Source organism: Entelurus aequoreus, linkage group LG13, assembly GCF_033978785.1.
Source record: "Entelurus aequoreus isolate RoL-2023_Sb linkage group LG13, RoL_Eaeq_v1.1, whole genome shotgun sequence".
Lineage (NCBI taxonomy): Eukaryota > Metazoa > Chordata > Actinopteri > Syngnathiformes > Syngnathidae > Entelurus > Entelurus aequoreus.
The window spans coordinates 19014231-19038859 of record NC_084743.1 but is presented as its reverse complement, the minus strand read 5'-3'; the positions used below and the strand labels follow the sequence as shown (position 1 = coordinate 19038859).

Below are 24629 nucleotides of genomic sequence, written 5' to 3'. Positions count from 1 at the left end.
TTGAAGTTGTCACCGCTATTCATTTCACCGTGACTGTCAAAAATAATCTGCATTTCCATCATGTAGATTCACCCGGTCACAACATTAGGTACATCTGCAAATCGATTCAGCATTTCTGTCACTGCATGTCGCACCTCTGTGTTATTATGCGCATACCAAGTTGTTGTTTTTTTGTCTTTTTTCGTAGCCCAAGCCAGTATTTTTCTACCACTGTGCCGCGGCACATTAGTGTGCCGTGGGAGATTATGTAATTTGACCTATTTGGGTTAAAAATATTTTTTGCAAACCAGTAATTATAGTCTGCAAATAATTTGCCGTTGTTGAGTGTCGGTGCTGTCTAGAGCTCGGCATCGTAACAATGTTATACTCTTCTATATCAGTAGGTGGCAGTCGGTAGCTAATTGCTTTGTAGATGTCGGGAACATGGTTTGTCGTGATCCCAATATGCAGACAGTGGGAGGCAGGGTGCAGGTAAAAAGGTATCTAATGCTAAAACCAAAAATAAACAAAAGGTGAGTGTCCCTAAGAAAAGGCATTGAAGCTTAGGGAACGAAACTAAAACTGAACTGGCTACAAAGTAAACAAAAACAAAAATGCTGGACGACAGCAAAGACTTACTGTGGAGCAAAGATGACGTCCACAATGTACATCCCCGTACATGACGTGACAATCAACAATGTCCCCACAAAGAAGGATAGCAACAACTTAATTAGTCTTGATTGCTACAACAAAGTAGGTGTGGGGAATGGCGCTCAAAGGAAGATATGAAACTGCTATAGGAAAATACTAACAGAACAGGAAAAGCCACCAAAATAGGAGCGCAAGACAACAAGTAAAACACTACACACAGGAAAACAGCAAAAAAGTCCAAATAAGTCACGACGTGACAGGTGGTGACAGTACACCTACTTTGAGACAAGAGCTATAGTGATGCATGCTTGGTTATGGTTTTAAAGTCATACCCAACAATTGCGACAACAACTTTTTACTGTCAACTGAGTTTCTTTTTTTAATGATTTCTGCTGGTGGTGTGCCTCCGGATATTTTCAATGAAAAAATGTGCCTCGGCTCAAAAAAGGTTGAAAAACACTAGCCTGAGCAGCTGAGAGCTTTACTTGTGGCGCCTTCCATTTGTACTGGCAAGTCGGAAAATTCTATGTTCCTATTTGAAAATTTGAACTGGATTGGCACTCGAGGTCGTATTTGTCACCATTCTCACCGCCAACATTTGGACAAAAAAAATGTTCTAACGTATGATAATATTATATTTTATTACATTCACTATTATGTTAGATCCACTATGGACTGGACTCTCACTATTATGCTAGATCCACTATGGACTGGACTCTCACTATTATGTTAGGTCCACTATGGACTGGACTCTCACTATTATGTTAGATCCACTATGGACTGGACTCTCACTATTATGCTAGATCCACTATGGACTGGACTCTCACTATTATGTTAGGTCCACTATGGACTGGACTCTCACTATTATGCTAGATCCACTATGGACTGGACTCTCACTATTATGCTAGATCCACTATGGACTGGACTCTCACTATTATGTCAGATCCACTATGGACTGGACTCTCACAATATTATGCTAGATCCACTATGGACTGGACTCTCACTATTATGTTAGATCCACTATGGACTGGACTCTCACAATATTATGCTAGATCCACTATGGACTGGACTCTCACTATTATGTTAGATCCACTATGGACTGGACTCTCACTATTATGTTAGATCCACTATGGACTGGACTTTCACTATTATGTTAGATCCACTATGGACTGGACTCTCACAATATTATGCTAGATCCACTATGGACTGGACTCTCACTATTATGTTAGATCCACTATGGACTGGACTCTCACTATTATGTTAGATCCACTATGGACTGGACTCTCACAATATTATGCTAGATCCACTATGGACTGGACTCTCACTATTATGTTAAATCCACTATGGACTGGACTCTCACTATTATGTTAGATCCACTATGGACTGGACTTTCACTATTATGTTAGATCCACTATGGACTGGACTCTCACTATTATGTTATATCCACTATGGACTGGACTCTCACACTATTATGCTAGATCCACTATGGACTGGACTCTCACTATTATGTTAGATCCACTATGGACTGGACTCTCACTATTATGCTAGATCCACTATGGACTGGACTCTCACTATTATGTTAGGTCCACTATGGACTGGACTCTCACTATTATGCTAGATCCACTATGGACTGGACTCTCACTATTATGTTAGGTCCACTATGGACTGGACTCTCACTATTATGCTAGATCCACTATGGACTGGACTCTCACTATTATGCTAGATCCACTATGGACTGGACTCTCACTATTATGTCAGATCCACTATGGACTGGACTCTCACTATTATGTTAGATCCACTATGGACTGGACTCTCACAATATTATGCTAGATCCACTATGGACTGGACTCTCACTATTATGTTAAATCCACTATGGACTGGACTCTCACTATTATGTTAGATCCACTATGGACTGGACTTTCACTATTATGTTAGATCCACTATGGACTGGACTCTCACTATTATGTTATATCCACTATGGACTGGACTCTCACACTATTATGCTAGATCCACTATGGACTGGACTCTCACTATTATGTTAGATCCACTATGGACTGGACTTTCACTATTATGTTAGATCCACTATGGACTGGACTCTCACTATTATGTTAGATCCACTATGGACTGGACTCTCACTATTATGTTAAATCTACTATGGACTGGACTCTCACTATTATGTTAGATCCACTATGGACTGGACTCTCACTATTATGTTAGATCCACTATGGACTGGACTCTCACTATTATGTTAGATCCACTATGGACTGGACTCTCACAATATTATGCTAGATCCACTATGGACTGGACTCTCACTATTATGTTAGATCCACTATGGACTGGACTCTCACAATATTATGCTAGATCCACTATGGACTGGACTCTCACTGTTATGTTAGATCCACTATGGACTGGACTCTCACTGTTATGTTAGATCCACTATGGACTGGACTCTCACTATTATGTTAAATCCACTATGGACTGGACTCTCACTATTATGTTAGATCCACTATGGACTGGACTCTCAATATTATGCTAGATCCACTATGGACTGGACTCTCACAATATTATGCTAGATCCACTATGGACTGGACTCTCACTATTGTGTTAGATCCACTATGGACCGGACTTTCACTATTATGTTAGATCCACTATGGACTGGACTCTCACACTATTATGTTAGATCCACTATGGACTGGACTCTCACTATTATGTTAGATCCACTATGGACTGGACTCTCACTATTATGTTAGATCCACTATGGACTGGACTCTCACTATTATGTTGGATCCACTATGGACTGGACTCTCACTGTTATGTTAGATCCACTATGGACTGGACTCTCACTATTATGTTAAATCCACTATGGACTGGACTCTCACTATTATGTTAGATCCACTATGGACTGGACTCTCACTATTATGCTAGATCCACTATGGACTGGACTCTCACAATATTATGCTAGATCCACTATGGACTGGACTCTCACTATTATGTTAGATCCACTATGGACTGGACTTTCACTATTATGTTAGATCCACTATGGACTGGACTCTCACACTATTATGTTAGATCCACTATGGACTGGACTCTCACTATTATGTTAGATCCACTATGGACTGGACTCTCACAATATTATGCTAGATCCACTATGGACTGGACTCTCACTATTATGTTAGATCCACTATGGACTGGACTCTCACTGTTATGTTAGATCCACTATGGACTGGACTTTCACTATTATGTTAGATCCACTATGGACTGGACTCTCACACTATTATGTTAGATCCACTATGGACTGGACTCTCACTATTATGTTAGATCCACTATGGACTGGACTCTCACTATTATGTTAAATCCACTATGGACTGGACTCTCACTATTATGTTAGATCCACTATGGACTGGACTCTCACTATTATGTTAAATCCACTATGGACTGGACTCTCACTATTATGTTAGATCCACTATGGACTGGACTCTCACTATTATGTTAGATCCACTATGGACTGGACTCTCACTATTATGTTAGATCCACTATGGACTGGACTCTCACTATTATGTTGAATCCACTATGGACTGGACTCTCACTATTATGTTAGATCCACTATGGACTGGACTCTCACTATTATGCTAGATCCACTATGGACTGGACTCTCACAATATTATGCTAGATCCACTATGGACTGGACTCTCACTATTATGTTAGATCCACTATGGACTGGACTTTCACTATTATGTTAGATCCACTATGGACTGGACTCTCACACTATTATGTTAGATCCACTATGGACTGGACTCTCACTATTATGTTAGATCCACTATGGACTGGACTCTCACAATATTATGCTAGATCCACTATGGACTGGACTCTCACTATTATGTTAGATCCACTATGGACTGGACTCTCACTGTTATGTTAGATCCACTATGGACTGGACTCTCACTATTATGTTAAATCCACTATGGACTGGACTCTCACTATTATGTTAGATCCACTATGGACTGGACTCTCACTATTATGTTAAATCCACTATGGACTGGACTCTCACTATTATGTTAGATCCACTATGGACTGGACTCTCACTATTATGTTAGATCCACTATGGACTGGACTCTCACTATTATGTTAGATCCACTATGGACTGGACTCTCACTATTATGTTGAATCCACTATGGACTGGACTCTCACTATTATGTTAGATCCACTATGGACTGGACTCTCACAATATTATGTTAGATCCACTATGGACTGGACTCTCACAATATTATGCTAGATCCACGCGACGTTGATTCAGCCTGTTGTTCACTATTCTTTATTTATTTTAAATTGCCTTTCAAATGTCTATTCTTGGTGTTGGGTTTTATCAAATAAATTTCCCCAAAAAATGCGACTTATATATGTTTTTTTCCTTTTTTATTATGCATTTTTGGCCGGTGCGACTTATACTCCGACAAATACGGTACTAAGTATGTTTGGGAAGTAGTAAAGAAAGCTGTGAAACAATTAAAAGCACACAGAACGATACTTAGCTTTTTCGCAACAGCAACAGCAGTCACTCACTAAATTGGGGGTTAAATCACCAAAAATGATTCCCGGGCGCGGCCACCGCTGCTGCCCACTGCTCCCCTCACCTCCCAGGGGGTGATCAAGGGGGATGGGTCAATAATTTCGCCACACCTAGTGTGTGTGACAATCATGGGTACTTTACTTTTTTTTTTTTTTTTTACAGCTAAATGTGTACATATCATTTATACACACAAAGACATTGGCCCCCCCAGGCACATTTTTTTCTATCAATGTGGCCCCAGGGTCAAAATATTTGCCCAGCTCTGGTGCACAGAAGGTGTTCGTTTTTTTTTTGCACTTTTTGTTTTTTTTACCTCAAACCTATCACCAGTTGACTGCCCAGATATCCTTGGTAACGCTTTCCGTAACACACCACGTATTTTTTATTTTTTTATTTTTTTTCCCTCCTCCCTGTCCCAATTACTCTTTCCATTACTTTGATCTGCCCAGATTTGGAAAGAAAAAGGAGGACAAGAAGGAGGCCAAGACAGCTTTGCAGTGTCAGAAGTCTGACATTCGGAGTCATCTGGAACTGGAAAGGATGAAGGAAGAGCGGGAAAGGTTGAGCAGCATTTTTTTTTTGTCCATTTTTTTTTTGTCTTGAGTCCAAAAGATTAAGCATCTGTCAGTCATCTAAACTCTCTATTCAGCTACTGCTAATCTATCGTTGCTATTTTCTTCTTTTCCAAATGTTGAAACTAAAGTGGTTCTCTCCAAACATCAGAGTTGGAGCCACCATGACGGAGCTGAGCGAGCACAACTGCAGAGACCAGCAAGTGGAAAGTGGCAGACCCTCGTATGCGGATTTGGAAGACGATGACGCGGACCCCAACTATGCCCGAATACAGTCCTTTAAGGACCGTGACAGGGTTTCACCACCACAGCCACAGCCTCAGTCACATCACCATGGTATCGTCCAGCATGGCCCGGTCAGGACCCCTTCTCCTCAGGTCCCGTCCAACTTCCAAGGACAGACCAACCGTAGTCATGACCCCGGAACCGTAGCTGATGAAGACCACTTTGATGGCCTTTATGCCAAGGTCAACAAACCGAAAGGAGCTGGGACGACATCTGCATCGACCAATGACAGGTAAGGTCTCAGACTGTGAACTAGACGGTCTTGGACTCACTCTAGGGGCCTGATGGGGTGTCCTAACCTTTCCACTGAGGGCCACACACTGAAAAATCAAAGCATTGATTGATTGATTGAGACTTTTATTAGTAGATTGCACAGTACAGTACATATTCCGTACAATTGACCACTAAATAGTAACACCCCAATAAGTTTTTCAACTTGTTTAAGTCGTGGTCCACGTTAATCAATTCATGGTAGGGGAGCCAATTTGATATTTTTCATTTTCAAAACTAAAACAACATTGTGGTGGATTGTCCAGAGCTTAAAGGCCTACTTAAATGATTTTTTTTTTAATTAAACGGGAATAGCAGATCCATTCTATGTGTCATACTTGATCATTTCGCGATATTGCCATATTTTTGCTGAAAGGATTTAGTAGAGAAAATCGACGATAAAGTTCACAACTTTTGCTCGCTGATAAAAAAAAAGCCTTGCCTGTACCGGAAGTAGCGTGACGTCACAGGAGCTAGTATTCCTCACAATTCCCCGTTGTTTACAATGGAGCGAGAGAGATTCGGACCGAGAAAGTGACGATTACCCCATTAATTTGAGCGAGGATGAAAGATTCGTAGATGAGGAACGTTACAGTGAAGGACTTGAGAGGCAGTGCAGGACGTATCTTTTTTCGCTCTGACCGTAACTTAGGTACAAGCTGGCTCATTGGATTCCACACTCTCCTTTTTCTATTGTGGATCACGGATTTGTATTTTAAACCACCTCGGATACTATATCCTCTTGAAAATGAGAGTCGAGAACGCGAAATGGACATTCAGTGCCTTTTATCTCCAGACAATACATCGGCGAAATGCTTTAGCTACGAGCTAACGTGATAGCATCGTGCTTTAACTGCATATAGAAACAAAAAAATTAAACCCCTGACTGGAAGGATAGATAGAAAATCAACAATACTATTAAACCGTGGACATGTAAATACACGGTTAATGCTTTCCAGGCTGGCGAAGGTTAACAATGCTGTGCTAACGACGCCATTGAAGCTAACTTAGCAACCGGACCGCACAGAGCTATGCTAAAAACATTAGCTCTCCACCTACGCCAGCCAGCCCTCATTTGCTCATCAACACCCGTGCTCACCTGCGTTCCAGCGATCGGCGGAAGGACGAAGGACTTCACCCGATGCGTTTGGCGGCCCGGAGACGTAGGAAGTCAAGGTGAGGTCGGCGGCTAGCGCGGCTAGCGCTCCAACAAAGTCCTCCTGGTTGTGTTGCTGTAGTCCGCTGCTAATACACCGATCCCACCTACAACTGTCTTCCTTGCAGCCTTCATTGTTCATTAAACAAATTGCAAAAGATGTCCAGAATACTGTGGAATTATGAAATGAAAACAGAGCTTTTTGTATAGGATTCTACGGGGTACCATAACTTCCGTTATACTGACTTCGTCACGCGCATACGTCATCATACCGCGACGTTTCAGCCGGATATTTCCCGGGAAATTTTAAATGTCACTTTATAAGTTGACCCGGCCGTATTGGCATATGTTGCAATGTTAAGATTTCATCATTGATATATAAACTATCAGACTGCGTGGTCGGTAGTAGTGGCTTTCAGTAGGTCTTTAAACAGCAACAAAAGTGAATTTAGTACAAAAAGTTTATTTACCCATTATCAAGTCAGATTGAGCTGTCCATGCAGACACACAACGTCCTCCGGAGGACACACAAAAGCAATCTCTCTCGAGTCCCGGTCTCCTGCCATTTTTATCTGTCTCTTGTGCGTCACGGTCTTGTTGTTTTGGCCTGTCTGTTCCAAAACAACCTCGAATTCCTTAGTCTTGCTTAGACAGCAAAAACAGTTTTGTAGATTGGTCAGAGCGACTCCATATTCAACTTTGTCCTTCAATGGACAGAATAAAAATTAATGAAACTAGCAGACATTCTTGACAGACACGAAATGGAGGTCAAAGGTCAGAAATTCTACTACAACATATACCTTATTTTCCGGACCATAGGGCGCACCGGATTATAAGGCGCACCGCCGATGAACGGTCTATTTTCGATCTTTTTTCATATATAAGGTGCACCAGATTATAGGGTGCAAACCTCTCAAGGCCCAAGCTGTTTGTTTACATGCTTTTTTTTTTTATTTCTCTTTGCTATTTGAGCTTATTGGACCCTAATTAGAATAAAAACTAAGAATCATCTTTTGATATGATGTACTTAAGTCCATAAGTAACAAACGTGTACTTCATGTTTAGTGACATGCTAATTCTTATTTTTGCACTTTTTTTTCCAAATTCCATTGTATGTTATACTCTTCTGCCACCACCAGATGGCAGTATAAGTGTCCACATAAGTGGCCATAAGACCCCAATTCAGTAGTGTACACAATTTTGGAAATAAGAGCTAAAAGGTGCTGTCCACGCATGTGGCCACTAAATCTTTAGATTAAAGGAGTCATATTATTTTATTTTTTATTCTAAATGTAAAAGACTTCCTTGTGGTCTACATAACATGTAATGGTGGTTCTTTGGTCAAAATGTTGCATAGATGATGTTTTACAGATCATCTTCAAGCCGCTTTCTGACAGTCGCTTCCGGATGCGCCGTTTTGTGGGCGGTCTTATTTACGTGGCTCATTTTCAGCAGCGTCTTTTCCCCGTCATCTTTGTTGTAGCGGTGTAGCGTGCAAGGACGGGAGTGGAAGAAGTGTCAAAAGATGGCGCTAACTGTTTTAATGACATTCAGACTTTACTTCAATCAATAACGGAGCAGCATCTCCTCATCCGCCGGAAATGTGTCCCACGAAAAACCGTCCGAGCGGAACTCTCTCATAACTAAAGTTCCTTGGGTGAATAATGTCAACTCACTACACCGGTATGTTTTAGCGCGTTCATGGCGAGTTTACTGACAGATATAAGTAAGAACTTTACACTACTTTATATTAGAAATGTCAACAGCGGAGGATGAATGTCCCATAACAAGAAGATAAAGAAAAAGAAGAAGCTTATCGACTACAAAGGCGGACATGCGCAATTTTTCAGGACTTATGCAGATCCCAAATACACATCAGCAGGTACCAGAAGGTAATAAAAGTTGCTTTTGCATAATATTGCGAAACAAAATGCCAGATAATATGTCTTACCTTATACACACACCATAATAATACTCGTATGTTGAAGCACAGTACAATCCATCAAGCGGTGCGGCTTCATAGCTTACCAAAGTCCTACTAAAACATTTTGTTAGATTTTTGAGCGCTGTGTGTAATGTTCTATATTTTCAAAGGAACATATAAAATATTGGTGTTGTTTACTTGAGTCATATTGCAGTCCACACGTATCTCTTATGTGTGACTGCCATCTACTGGTCACACTTATCATTACACCATGTACCAAATAAAATAGCTTTGAGGTCAGTAAGCAAAACCAGAATTATTCCGTACATTAGATGCACCGGGTTATAAGGCGCACTGTCAAGTTTTGAGGGAAAAAAATGATTTTAAGTGCACCTTATAGTCTGGAAAATACGGTAGATTTTTTTTTTACCTTTAGGGCTCCCCTCAAACTTAGTCTCGTCATATATAAGTCTTTTTTTTTTTTTATTCAACACTTCTGTAGATCAACTTCAAATTTCACACTCAGCACAATGCAGTCCGAAATGTAGCGTTCTCCTGGCAACCTCCAAACCCAGACTGCTCCATCAGATTGCCAGATGGAAAAGCGTGATTCATCAGTCCAAAGAAGGCGTCTCCACTGCTCTAGAGTCCAGTGGTGACGTGCTTTACATCACTGCATCCCACGCTTTGCATTGGACTTGGTGATGTATGGCTTAGATGCAGCTGCCCGGCCATGGAAACCCATTCCATGAAGCTCTCTGCGTACTGTACGTGGGCTAATTGGAAGGTCACATGAAGTTTGGAGCTCTGCAGCAACTGACTGTGCAGAAAGTCTTTGCACTATGCGCTTCAGCATCCGCCGACCCCTCTCTGTCAGTTTACGTGGCCTACCACTTGGTGGCTGAGTTGCTGTTGTTCCCAAACTCTTCCATGTTCTTATAACGACAGTTGACTTTGGAATATTTAGGAGCGAGGAAATTTCACGACTGGACTTGTTGCACAGGTGGCATCCTATGACAGTTCCACGCTGGAAATCACTGAGAGCGGCCCATTCTTTCACAAATGTTTGTAGAAACAGTCTCCATGACGAAGTGCTTGATTTTATACACCTGTGGACGGGCCAAGTGATTAGGACACCTGATTCTCATTATTTATATCAGGGGTGTCCAAACTTTTTCCACTGAGGGCCGCACACGGAAAAATTAAAGCATGCGGGGGCCATTTTGATATTTTTCATTTTCAAACCATAACAAAATACTGTGTATGGATTTAAAAAAATGTTTTTTTTACCATTAAGGCTCCCGGGGATCACAAAGGGTCATGTTACCTGAATATTACATTTGAACTATTATCTTGTTTGTTTTATGCTCTTTTGTCAAAGAAAACGTTGATGTTTTTGTATGGCAACATACAAAAAAATATGCGGTATACACTACCGTTCAAAAGTTTGGGGTCACATTGAAATGTCCTTATTTTTGAAGGAAAAGCACTGTACTTTTCAATGAAGATAACTTTAAACTAGTCTTAACTTTAAAGAAATACACTCTATACATTGCTAATGTGGTAAATGACTATTCTAGCTGCAAATGTCTGGTTTTTGGTGCAATATCTACATAGGTGTATAGAGGCCCATTTCCAGCAACTATCACTCCAGTGTTCTAATGGTACAATGTGTTTGCTCATTGGCTCAGAAGGCTAATTGATGATTAGAAAACCCTTGTGCAATCATGTTCACACATCTGAAAACAGTTTAGCTCGTTACAGAAGCTACAAAACTGACCTTCCTTTGAGCAGATTGAGTTTCTGGAGCATCACATTTGTGGGGTCAATTAAACGCTCAAAATGGCCAGAAAAAGAGAACTTTCATCTGAAACTCGACAGTCTATTCTTGTTCTTAGAAATGAAGGCTATTCCACAAAATTGTTTGGGTGACCCCAAACTTTTGAACGGTAGTGTATATGCAACATTTTCCACATAAAACATTTTAATTTGAAATATTTGGAGCCTTGAATAGGTTAATAAGTCATCATAACATTGTTGTTTTTATTTTTTTTGAGCAATGGCAAAAAAATAGAAATAAAGATAGACAAAAGAAGAAAAAAACAGCCTGCATGGCAGCTTTGTGTCAACATTGCACCTTTTTCTAGTGAGATTTCACCTCATTCCACTTTTTATAATGTTTTTTTTTAATTTCTGTAATAGCATTTCCAGAATGTGTGGCGGGCCGGTAAACAATTAGTTGCGGGCCGCACTTTGGACACCCCTGATTTATATAATCAATATAGTGTATTACAATATATCTCCTATGTGAAAAATCGTTGTATAATATGCATTTTCTTGCGTTTGGATCATTCCAGACACATGAATGTTCTGTGACCTCATTTATTTTCCAGCCTTTTTCTCTATTTTATTTTATTTTTTAAAAACAGCTGTATATTATTAAGGACAATAGCTTAAGTAAAACATACTGCCGTAAACACTCACATTAATTTCACCATTTCTGCAAAACGGCCATCATCGGTAAAGCCAAAATACACAACATCACAAACATAAACCACGTTCAAAACCCGCCAGAATTACACTTCACAAAAGTGATTTAAATGTCAGCCTATTGCCAAAAAGAAGCAAAAGCACGTTGGTCGTCTGGAGATTTCCAAATAGAAATGTTTTTACCCAGTTTCTACATGCAAAGACACACTTTTATTCTTGTGCACACACACACACACCAGTGGAGCTATGTCGAACACAGTCAATTTTCTGAAGTGACCAGCCAAGACCAGGTTTTAGTGCTCCCTCCAGTCTTGAGTGGGTTCCTCCCTCCTACCCTTCACCCGACCACTACCGTCATTACCACCAAACCATCCCCGCCGCTCTCGAGTTACCATAACAACAACAACAACCTCTGGCACTTGACCAATTAGAATACAATTATTCTGGAGAGAGCGGAGTGGAGTGCGCGTGAGAGGCAGCGTTATGATTGCACGCCGGCAGCGGATGGATTGATGTCCAAAATGCTATCAAGAAGACAATGATAATCAAATTTTTAAAAAAAATGCAAATTGGCAATGTTTTTAGCACAATCAACAGATCGATTTGGACCCTCGCAGAGCGAAGGTGGCTTGTGGCTTCACATCTGTTAACTGTGCATCCTCCAAACTAATGAGTAAACGGGCTGAAATTGTTGTCATTTGAAATACCCAATTTTCCGGACTATAGAGCATTTTAGAAGAACAAAATATTTTTCCATGTATTAGCCGCACCGGGGAATAAGCCACAGATGTATAAAGTATGTTGTGAAATGAGTTATTTACACATAAATATATTGTAAATGTTAATTTACATAACTTAATTGTTTCCGAACGGTGTCTGTAACACGGCAGTAAAACGGCCGATCAAACAAAACGGAAGTCATTGTCATGAACCCACGAGCTGCGGAAGCTAGCTCTCCAATCAGACCTGATCATACTTGCCAACCCTCCCGTTTTTAGCGGGAGAATCCCGGTATTCAGCGCCTCTCCCGACAACCTCCCGGCAGAGATTTTCTCCCGACAAACTCCCGGTATTCAGCGGAGCTGGAGGCCACGCCCCCTCCAGCTCAATGCGGACCTGAGACTGAGTGGGGACAGCCTGTTCTCACGTCCGCTTTCCCACAATATAAACAGCTTGCCTGCCCAATGAACGGAGAAGTTAAACAGGACAATACTGCCATCTAATGGATAGCCACCGGAACACTGAAATTCAAGTATATTTATTTTTTTCTATGTAAATAAAATAAATAAATAAATATATATATATATATATATATATATATATATATATATATATATATATATATATATATATATATATATATATATAGCTAGAATTTACTGAAAGTCAAGTATTTCATATATATATATATAAATATATATATGAAATATATCTGAAATACTCAAGTTGGTGAATTCTAGCTGTAAATAACCACGCCCTCAACCACGCCCCCAACCACCACCACCCCACCCCCGACCAAGTCCCCCCCACCCGCTACCCCCCACCTCCCGATATTGGAGGTCTCAAGGTTGGCAAGTATGGACCTGATGCATTATCAGGCCTGATCTAAAAGATATAAGCATCCCATCAGTCGTCATCGCAGAGAGAGCAGACATTGTACAGTAAGTGATCGTTTTATCATGTTCGTAGTTTGTATTTCTTGTTTAGCACTTAGCAGTGCCGCTACATGATGCTTAGTGTTTCACTAAAGCTGCATCTGTTTAGCACACAGCTTCTAAAACTTGTAGATCATCCTCCTTATATTCAGGCTCAAAAATGTAAGGTTCTGGATCATTATTTGTCCCAAATTAGTGTTTTGTTTCCTCTCATGAAGTCTGCCATGATTAGTAGTATTATTGTTAATGAAGGGAAAAGCGAACGTTGTGATGCATATGTGAAATTAATATGCGGCCGTATACTTAAAATGAGAAAAATACATAAATATTGCATGTTATTATGAATGTTACTACATTACATATATACTTACAGCATGATGGAGTTTTTTTTTACAGCGGGCCGCGGGTGGCTAACAATGCAGCTAATGGGTGTACACTATTGTGCCTATAAAGCCGTCTAAAAAACATCCAAAAAACGCCAACAATACTCTATTTACATCCCGAGACCTGAATATAAACCAAGTATTAGCAATATTGTTATTATAAGCGCTAACGCAGACAAACTATTTTTAGCGGTGCCGTGATCACAGAGAGCTAACTAGCTTATGCTGCTACAGTATATTGACATGATGAGCTACTGCATCGCCTCTGAGTTGGTGAAAGTTGATTTGATATTATAAATCATGCCTCTCACCTGGATAGTAGAACGTCGTGGACATAAACCGAGAAGTTTGACTTGCAACTCAGACCTGGAGATAGCGAAAAAGACACGAAAAGACGCTTGTTTGCACCACTTTGTTTTTTGTTAACCTGCGTGAGGATTACAATTAATTCTTCATCTAAACGGGAAGATATAAACATCCCATCAGTCGCCATCCCAGTGAGTTTTATCATGTTCCTCGTTTGTATTTCTTATTTAGCACTTAGCAATACCGCTACATGATGCTTAGTGTTTCACTAAAGCTGCATCTGTTTAACTTGTAGATCAGCCTCGTTATATTCAGGCTCAAAAATATACGGTTCTGGATCATTGTTGTAGACCTGGAGATGGCGAAAAGGACACGAAAAGACGCTCGTTTGCAACACTTTGTATTTTTTAACCTGTGTGACGATTGTGATTAATTCTTCATCTAAACGGGAAGATATAAACATCCCATTAATCGCCATCCCGGTGAGAGCAGACATTGTACAGTAAGTAGGGATGATGTTTGATAAAAGATTATCGCGTTCGAGCCCATTATCAAATCCTCTTATCGAACCGATTCCTTATCAATTCTCTTATCGAATCCAGATAGGTTGTTGTATATGGAAAAAAACACACAATATTTGGTTTAACAAAAGCTCACTTTTATTTTATAAGAAAAAAATTAAAAATAAATAAATATTGACTGTTGTTACCCCCCTAAAAAAATTAAAAAAAATAAAATAAATATTGACTGTTGTTACCCAAAGTATATTAACCTGTCTCTGTGATCACTATATGTGTGTAAATAATAATATAGTGTTAAATAAAATCAGTCCCTTGGGCACAAAACTGAAAATAATACAGCTCTCCAAAAAGTGCACTCCTGCTGCTATTGGAACATCCTTCTCCATCAGTGTGGCCTCCTCCAGGAATGACTGCACGTCCTTGTCCTGGAGGGAAAATGAGGGACAGACACAGCATAGAATTAGGGGGGAAATTAGCTGATAGTGAAGACTAGGGTGTCTGTTATTAAGTCTTTAGCATTAGTATGTGGAATTAAATGATGGACTGGATTAAGTAATGAAGTTAAACATTGTACTGATATGATCCAGTTCAAGAGGTTGTTCAAATTAATAGTGCTTACAAAGTACAAAGAAGAATTATGAGAAATACTTTCAACCTTATTGAAAATAAGATATTCTTCACTTCAGTATATTAATAATGACTGAATTAATTAATTACATATTACAAAACTGTTGTATATACTAATTCACAGATGTTATTTTATTATAAAAAGGTCAGTAAATTATGTATATATTTGTAAACGCTCTGCAGTGGGAAATGGGTAGGATTAAATAAGCTTTACTTCTTCCTACTCCTTTTCGGACATGAGAGCGAAGCCTGGCAATAATTGCAGATAGCAGTTTCGTCGTCGTATTTTTTTTGTAAAATGAAGCCATGCCTTGAGGCGTTTTTTTCCGGTCCATTGTTATTGCTGCTTCTGTATCCGCCGCCTAATGACTGAGCTACGTCATTTCCTGGGACGTGCCACAGGGCATTTCCTGCGGGACGGGATTCGTTCCCAGGGATTCGAATAAAGAACCAACTCTTTTTCTTTACTATAGTGGCCTCGATAACGGGAACCAGGTCTCAAAAAGGGATTGGAGTCCATGGAATCGGTTCTTTTCTTATCGAACAACCGGGAGAACCGGTTTCGAACATCATCCCTAACAGTAAGTGATAGTTTTATCACGTTCCTAGTTTGTATTTCTTGTTCAGCACTTAGAAATACCGCTACATGATGCTTAGTGTTTCACTAAAGCTGCATCTGTTTAGCACACAGCTTCTAAAACTTGTACATCATCCTCCTTATATTCAGGCTCAAAAATATACGGTTCTGGATCATTATTTGTCCGTTGTGATCCAACACACATGCTTAAAATGAGCCAAATGCATAAATACTACATGATATTATGAATGTTACTGCATTACATATATACTTACAGCATGATGGAGGTTTTTTAGAGCGCTTTATCGGCGTAATACAGCGACCCGACGTTGATTTACACGAGTTAGAATGCATGAACCAAGAAAAACGTGTGTTCTTGTCTTATGTAAGGATTGTGAAAGTGCAGTTTCCCTTCAAGTGCCACTGTATTACAGAACATAAAAAGAAAATAAGAACTTCTGGTGATTTTAGCCTAGTGGAATACATAAGATTTATTGCATATTGGAATGCATGAGAAAACCCAGATGCATTTTCATTTGAAAAATGAAGGAGCTCGGAAGGTTCAAGGACCATGGAGAGCAAGAGCCCGAAGAGGGATTTGGAGTATCTTGAAACTAAAAGGAGGCCAAATGGAAGGTCAAGTAGGATTAGGAATAAAGAGGTGCAGAAGTTGAAGAAAGGAAAGGAAAAGGGTAAAAACTTAAAATAGTTGTGAAGAAGAAAGACTTGAATGTGTGTTTGGAGCTCAAGGAACAAATTAGCAAGATGAAGCATGGAAGAAAAGGGGAATTTACTTCTAAAAGTATGAAAAAAGCCGCAGAATGTAGAGAGTGGATAAGGGTTGGGGAATAAGAAGAAAAAGATTTGGACAGTGAGGAAGAGAGATTTGGAGGAAATGGAAGCGACAAGAAGTGTTTAGATCTAAGAAATGAAAGAAAACATTCTTGGGAGGCTGGCAGAGCCAAACGTTTGCGGCTTTAAGCAGACAAGAGTGGACTGGAATAAAGTGTGGGGACGAGGACCAGACGACGGGAATGTTCCGGGATTATTCCGCAGATAGGGACGGGATATTGGGGTCAGGGAGTGTTCTGGGCGAAAAAGGCCACTGGGAGATGTGAACGTGGGGAGAAAAGTAAGGGATAAATAAAGTGAGATGCTGGGAGCAAAGAATCTGGAAAGGAATAAAGGAGAGGTATGAAAAGAGGTGGGGGGTGTAAAAAAAAAAGGGTCTGCATGTGTGTTTTCCTGAAAGTGAGGGATTCAGCCCGGCTAATAAGGAAAGCTCTCAAGAGGCACTCGTCTGCCATCTTTTCCTCCCCTCGCTCTCCTTCCTTCAATAGAGCCTTTCTAGGCCTCTCTTCACCGTGTTGCACTCTCTTCCTCTCATTTATGATTCCCATCTCTATTTGCACAAGTAGTTTGGCAATGAAAAGTGCATTTCGTACAAAGGACACCCACCTGCCGTTGAACATAGTTTTTATTTTTTTATTTTTTTACATTGCAAAAGCACACTCGATGTCGTCGGACTTGTAGAAGGACATGCTACATGTTTTTTTTGGGGAATGTTGTCTATCATCCACAATCTTATGTTAAAAATGATGTGGTTTTTTAATGCATTTTAAATTAAAGTTGCTCTACTCCGCCTATAAAACACTGTAAAAACATCCATATATACATGCTGTAAGTATATATATAATGTAGTAACATTCATTATAACATGTAATATTTACATATTTTACATACTCATCACAACTTTCGCTTTTACCCTCAACAACAACAACAACAGTACTAATCATGGCAGACTTAATGAGGGACAACGAACCTTATTTTTTGAGCCCGAGTATAAGGAGGACGATTGTAGACCAAGTCTGGAATGGACTGCAGGCCAGCATTACATCTGCAACAACCCATCAGTGGGACAATTAGACTTAAGAGGAGCTCTTAGGCAGCAGCTTGACTCGATTATTCCATTGATTATGTCTTCATCGGTTCAAGGAGGCAACCATGAAAATAAAGGTGTGAGGATCAAAGACATATCAAAGGAATTGTGTCTATCATTCACAATCTTATGTTAGACAAGAAGACGTGGTTTTTTAATGCATTCTAAATAAACGTTAGCCAATTCAAGTTGCTGTACTCCGCCTATAAAACACTCTAAAAACATCCATGTATACATGCTGTAAGTATATATGTAATGTAGTAGCCGTCACATTCATAATAACATGTGCTATTTACATATTTTGCTAAATTTTAAGCATACAGTGGTGTATTAATTCAACAGACGCATCACAATTTACGCTTTTACCCTCAACAACAACACTACTAATCATGGCAGACTTCACGAGAGACAACCAACCTTATTTTTTGAGCCCGAGTATAAGGAGGACGATTGTAGACCAAGTCTGGAATGGACTGCAGGCCAGCATTACAGCTGCAACAACCCATCAGTGGGACAATGAGACTCCAAATGAGCTGTTAGGCAGCAGCTTGACTCGATTATTCGATTGATTATGTCTTCATCGGTTCAAGGAGTCCACCATGAAAATAAAGGTGTGAGGATCAAAGACATATCAAAGGAATTGTGTCTATCATTCACAATCTTATGTTAGACAAGAAGACGTGTTTTTTTAATGCATTCTAAATAAACGTTAGCCAATTCAAGTTGCTCTACTCCGCCTATAAAACACTGTAAAAACATCCATAGATACATGCTGTAAGTATATATGTAATGTAGTAGCCGTCACATTCATAATAACATGTGCTATTTACATATTTTGCTCATTTTTAAGCATATGGCGGCGTATTAATTTCACAGACGCATCACAACTTTTGCTTTTACCCTCAACAACAACACTACTAATCGTGGCAGACTTCACGAGAGACAACCAACCTTATATTTTGAGTCCGAGTATAAGGAGGACGATTGTAGACCAAGTCTGGAATGGACTGCAGGCCAGCATTACATCACAATGAGACTCAAAATGAGCTCTTAGGCAGCAGCTTGACTCAATTATTCGATTGATTATGTCTTCATCGGTTCAAGGAGGCAACCATAAAAATAAAGGTGTGAGGATCAAAGACATATCAAAGGAATTGTGTCTATCATTCACAATCTTATGTTAGAGAAGAAGAAGTGTTTTTTTTAATGCATTCTAAATAAACGTTAGCCAATTCAAGTTGCTCTACTCCGCCTATAAAACACTGTAAAAACATCCATAGATACATGCTGTAAGTATATATGTAATGTAGTAGCCGTCACATTCATAATAACATGTGCTATTTACATATTTTGCTCATTTTTAAGCATACAGTGGTGTATTAATTCAACAGACGCATCACAACTTTCGCTTTAACCCTCAACAACAACACTGCTAATCATGGCAGACTTCACGAGAGACAACCAACCTTATATTTTGAGCCCGAGTATAAGGAGGACGATTGTAGACCAAGTCTGGAATGGACTGCAGGCCAGCATTACATCTGCAACAACCCATCAGTGGGACAATTAGACTTAAAAGGAGCAGCTTTACTCGATTATTCCATTGATTATGTCTTCATCGGTTCAAGGAGGCAACCATGAAAATAAAGGTGTGAGGATCAAAGACTTATCAAAGGAATTGTGACTATCATTCACAATCTTATGTTAGACAAGAAGACGTGGTTTTTTAATGCATTCTAAATAAACGTTAGCCAATTCAAGTTGCTCTACTCCGCCTATAAAACACTCTAAAAACATCTATATATACATGCTGTAAGTATATATGTAATGTAGTAGCCGTCACATTCATAATAACATGTGCTATTTACATATTTTGCTCATTTTTAGGCATACAGTGGTGTATTAATTCAACAGACGCATCACAACTTTTGCTTTAACCCTCAACAACAACACTGCTAATCATGGCAGACTTCACGAGAGACAACCAACCTTATATTTTGAGCCCGAGTATAAGGAGGACGATTGTAGACCAAGTCTGGAATGGACTGCAGGCCAGCATTACATCTGCAACAACCCATCAGTGGGACAATTAGACTTAAAAGGAGCAGCTTTACTCGATTATTCCATTGATTATGTCTTCATCTGTTCAAGGAGTCCACCATGAAAATAAAGGTGTGAGGATCAAAGACATATCAAAGGAATGTTGTCTATCATTCACAATCTTATGTTAGACAAGAAGACGTGTTTTTTTAATGCATTCTAAATAAACGTTAGCCAATTCAAGTTGCTCTACTCCGCCTATAAAACACTGTAAAAACATCCATAGATACATGCTGTAAGTATATATGTAATGTAGTAGCCGTCACATTCATAATAACATGTAATATTTACATATTTTGCTCAATTTTAAGCATACAGTGGTGTATTAATTCAACAGAAGCATCACAACTTTTGCTTTTACCCTCGACAACAACACTGCTAATCATGGCAGACTTCATGAGGGACAACCAACCTTATATTTTGAGCCCGAGTATAAGGAGGACGATTGTAGACCAAGTCTGGAATGGACTGCAGGCCAGCATTACATCACAATGAGACTCAAAATGAGCTCTTAGGCAGCAACTTGACTCGATTATTCGATTGGTTCTGTCTTCATCTGTTCAAGGAGTCCACCATGAAAATAAAGGTGTGAGGATCAAAGACATATCAAAGGATCAAAGGAAGTTAAAGGAATGTTGTCAATCATTCACAATCTTATGTTAGACAAGAAGACGTGGTTTTTTAATGCATTTTAAATAAACGTTAGCCAATTAGAGTTGCTCTACTCCGCCTATAAAACGCTGTAAAAACATCCATATATACACGCTGTAAGCATACGTACATGTAATGTAGTAACATTCATAATAACATGTAATATTTACATATTTTGCTAATTTTTAAGCATACGGCAGTTTATTAATTTCACAGACGCATCACAACTTTTGCTTTTACCCTCAACAACAACAACAACACTACTAATCATGGCAGACTTCATGAGAGACAACAAATCTTATTTTTTGAGCCCGAGTATAAGGAGGACGATTGTAGACCAAGTCTGGAATGGACTGCAGTGGGACAATGAGACTCAAAAAGAGCTCTTCGGCAGCAACTTGACTCGATTATTCGATTGGTTCTGTCTTCCTCTGTTCAAGGAGTCCACCATGAAAATAAAGGTGTGAGGATCAAAGACATATCAAAGGACCAAAGGAAATTATTGCCTCAAGTGTGGTAATTTCCATTCTAGTAAATACCTTTGCACTATTTTTCTCCAGGCTGATTTAACTTTTATTAGACAAAAAAAGGAGTGATATAAGCAATGGCTCTATAAATTTCAGTATTTTTTTATTGAGTTTGTCTTTGAACTAGGTATGACAACATGACCGTTAACAGCAGATCTTGTATTGTACCGTATTTTCCGGACTATAAGGCGCACTTTTTTCTCAAAACTCGACAGTGCGCCTTATAACCCAGTGCGCCTAATGTACGGAATAATTCTGGTTTTGCTTACCGACCTCAAAGCAATTTTATTTGGTACATGGTGTAATGATGAGTGTGACCAGTAGATGGCAGTCAAACATAAGAGATACATCTAGACTGCAATATGGTGGCAATATGACTCAAGTAAACAATATCAACATTTTGTATGTTTCATTGAAAATATAGAACATTACACATGGCGCTCAAAAATCTATCAAAATGTTTTAGTATGACTTTGGTAAGCTATGAAGCTGCACCGCTTGATGGATTGTACTGTGCTTCAACATACGAGTATTATTATGGTGTGTGTATAAGGTAAGACGTATTATCTGGCGTTTTGTTTCGCAATATTATGCAACAGCAACTTTTCTTACCTTCTGGTGCCTGCTGATCTGTATTTGGGATCTGCATAAGTAGTCGTTGCCGACGCCGTAGTCGGTACGCTTCTTCTTTTTCTCTATCTTCTTGTTATGGGACATTCATCCTCCGCTGTTGCCATTTCTAATATAAAGTAGTGTAAAGTTCTTACTTATATCTAGAGAGATAAATAAAGATAAATGCGTTAAAATGTAATATCGGAAATTATCGGTATCATTTTTTTTTATTATCAGTATCGTTTTTTTGTTTGTTTTTTTTACACTCATTCACACTCATTCACACAAAAGGGTTGTTTCTTTCTGTTATTAATATTCTGGTTCCTACATTATATATCAATATATATCAATGCAGTCTGCAAGGGATACAGTCCGTAAGCAAACATGATTGTGTGTGCTGCTGGTCCACTAATAGTACTAACCTTTAACAGTTAATTTTACTAATTTTCATTAATTACTAGTTTCAATGTAACTGTTATTATATTGTTTTACTTTCTTTTTTATTCAAGAAAATGTTTTTAATTTATTTATCTTATTTTATTAATTTTTTTTTAAAAGTACCTTATCTTCACCATACCTGGTTGTCCAAATTAGGCATAATAATGTGTTAATTCCACGACTGTATATATCGGTTGATATCGGCATCGGTAATTAAAGAGTTGGACAATATCGGAATATCGGATATCGGCAAAAAGCCATTATCGGACATCCCTACTTATATCCGTCAGTAAACTCGCCATGGAAGCGCTAAAACATACCGGTGTAGTGAGTTTACATTATTCACCCAAGGAACTTTAGTTATTCGAGAGTTCCGGTCGGACGTTTTTTTCACGGGACACATTTCCGGCGGATGAGGAGATGCTGCTCCGTTATTGATTTAAATAAAGTCTGAATGTCATTAAAACAGTTAGCGCCATCTTTTGACACTTCTTCCACTCCCGTCCTTGCACGCTACACCGCTACAAACGGTGCATCCGTCTGTCAGAAAGCGGCTTGAAGATGATCCATAAAACATCATCTATGCAACATTTTGACCAAAGAACCACCATCACATGTTATGTAGACCACAAGGAAGTGTTTTACATTTAGAAAAAAAAAGAAGTGAATATGACTCCTTTAATGCGCCCTATAATCCGGTGCGCCTTATGGTCCTGAAAATACGGTCGTTGAGGTTTCGGTAGGCCCGGTAGTCAATTAACTGAGGATATATATAAAAAATGATGTCGGTAAGTTTCTCAGCCATGTGCATGCTTGAAGAGCATTCACACTTGTCCTCGGGTTCAGCAGTTTTGTACGTTTGTCGCATGCTACACTTGTGTGCGTTTGTGTGGATTGAAAAAAAAAGAGAGAATTCTCTTGTCCTTCATCGAGTGTCTTTAACTCTTTGTGAGGCCAGGCAAGGCTGCGGCTCCTACGTTCATATCGAAGGTTGTTTGTCTTATTCATGTCTGCGTTCGGCGAGCGAGACGGTCTGCAAGAGTGGTCACTGTTTCCCACTGGTTTGTACTGCATATAAACGGTGGTAATGATAACCGCTTTAAAACTCCTGAATTTTTGAAGCTTCTCAGGTGGAATTCTTTCCCATTCTTGCTTGATGTACAGCTTAAGTTGTTCAACAGTCCGGGGGTCTCCCTTGTGGTATTTTAGGCTTCATAATGCGCCACACATTTTCAATGGGAGACAGGTCTGGACTACAGGCAGGCCAGTCTAGTACCCGCACTCTTTTACTATGAAGCCACGTTGTTGTAACACGTGGCTTGGCATTGTCTTGCTGAAATAAGCAGGGGCGTCCATGATAACGTTGCTTGGATGGCAACATATGTTGCTCCAAAACCTGTATGTACCTTTCAGCATTAATGGCGCCTTCACAGATGTGTAAGTTACCCATGTCTTGGGCACTAATACACCCCCATACCATCACACATGCTGGCTTTTCCACTTTGCGCCTATAACAATCCGGATGGTTCTTTTCCTCTTTGTTCCGGAGGTTTTGTGATTGTCATAGTCAATAACTACAGGTTATATTATTTATTTAAAATTATAATCTTGCATATTTATATTGTATTTCTTTTGCAATGTGTTGTAAACCCCACCCAAAAAACACAAAATTATTTAGGGGGGCTTAAGAACATTTTAGGGGGACTTCAGCCCCCGGATGGTTCTTTTCCTCTTTGGTCCAGAGGACACGACATCCACAGTTTCCAAAAACAATTTGAAATGTGGACTTGTCAGACCACAGAACACTTTTCCACTTTGCATGAGTCCATCTTAGATGAGCTCGGGCGCAGCAAATCCGGCAGCGTTTCTGGGTGTTGTTGATAAATGGCTTTTGCTTTGCATAGTAGAGTTTTAACTTGCACTTACAGATGACGCGACGAACTGTAGTTCCTGACGGTGGTTTTCTGAATTGTTCCTGAGCCCGTGTGGTGATATCCTTTACACACTGATGTCGCTTTTTTATGTAGTACCGCCTGAGGGTTCGAAGGTCCGTAATATCATCGCTTACGTGCGGTGATTTCTCCAGATTCTCTGAACCTTTTGATGATATTACGGAGCGTAGATGGTGAAATCCCTAAATTCCTTGCAATAGCTGGTTGAGAAAGGTTTTTCTTAAACTGTTCAACAATTTGCTCACGCATTTGTTGACAAAGTGGTGACCCTCGCCCCATCCTTGTTTGTGAATGACTGAGCATTTCATGGAAGCTGCTTTTATACCCAATCATGGCACCCACCTGTTCCCAATTAGCTTTTTCACCTGTGGGATGTTCCAAATAAGTGTTTGATGAGCATTCCTCAACTTCCTCAGTCTTTTTTGCCACTTGTGCCAGCTTTTTTGA

At 39.6% G+C, this 24629-nt stretch overlaps 1 protein-coding gene across 2 annotated transcripts in view; it reads left to right on the top strand.

Annotated features, from left to right (window-relative positions):
* The window catches only part of pard3bb (par-3 family cell polarity regulator beta b), a 422709-nt gene that overhangs the window by 225977 nt on the left and 172103 nt on the right, over positions 1–24629 (top strand). For both annotated transcript variants that reach the window (XM_062067536.1, XM_062067535.1), the window contains exons 21-22: positions 5647–5757; positions 5921–6286. In XM_062067536.1, the coding sequence (XP_061923520.1) occupies positions 5647–5757; positions 5921–6286 (477 nt within the window). The remainder of the gene's footprint in view (positions 1–5646; positions 5758–5920; positions 6287–24629) is intronic.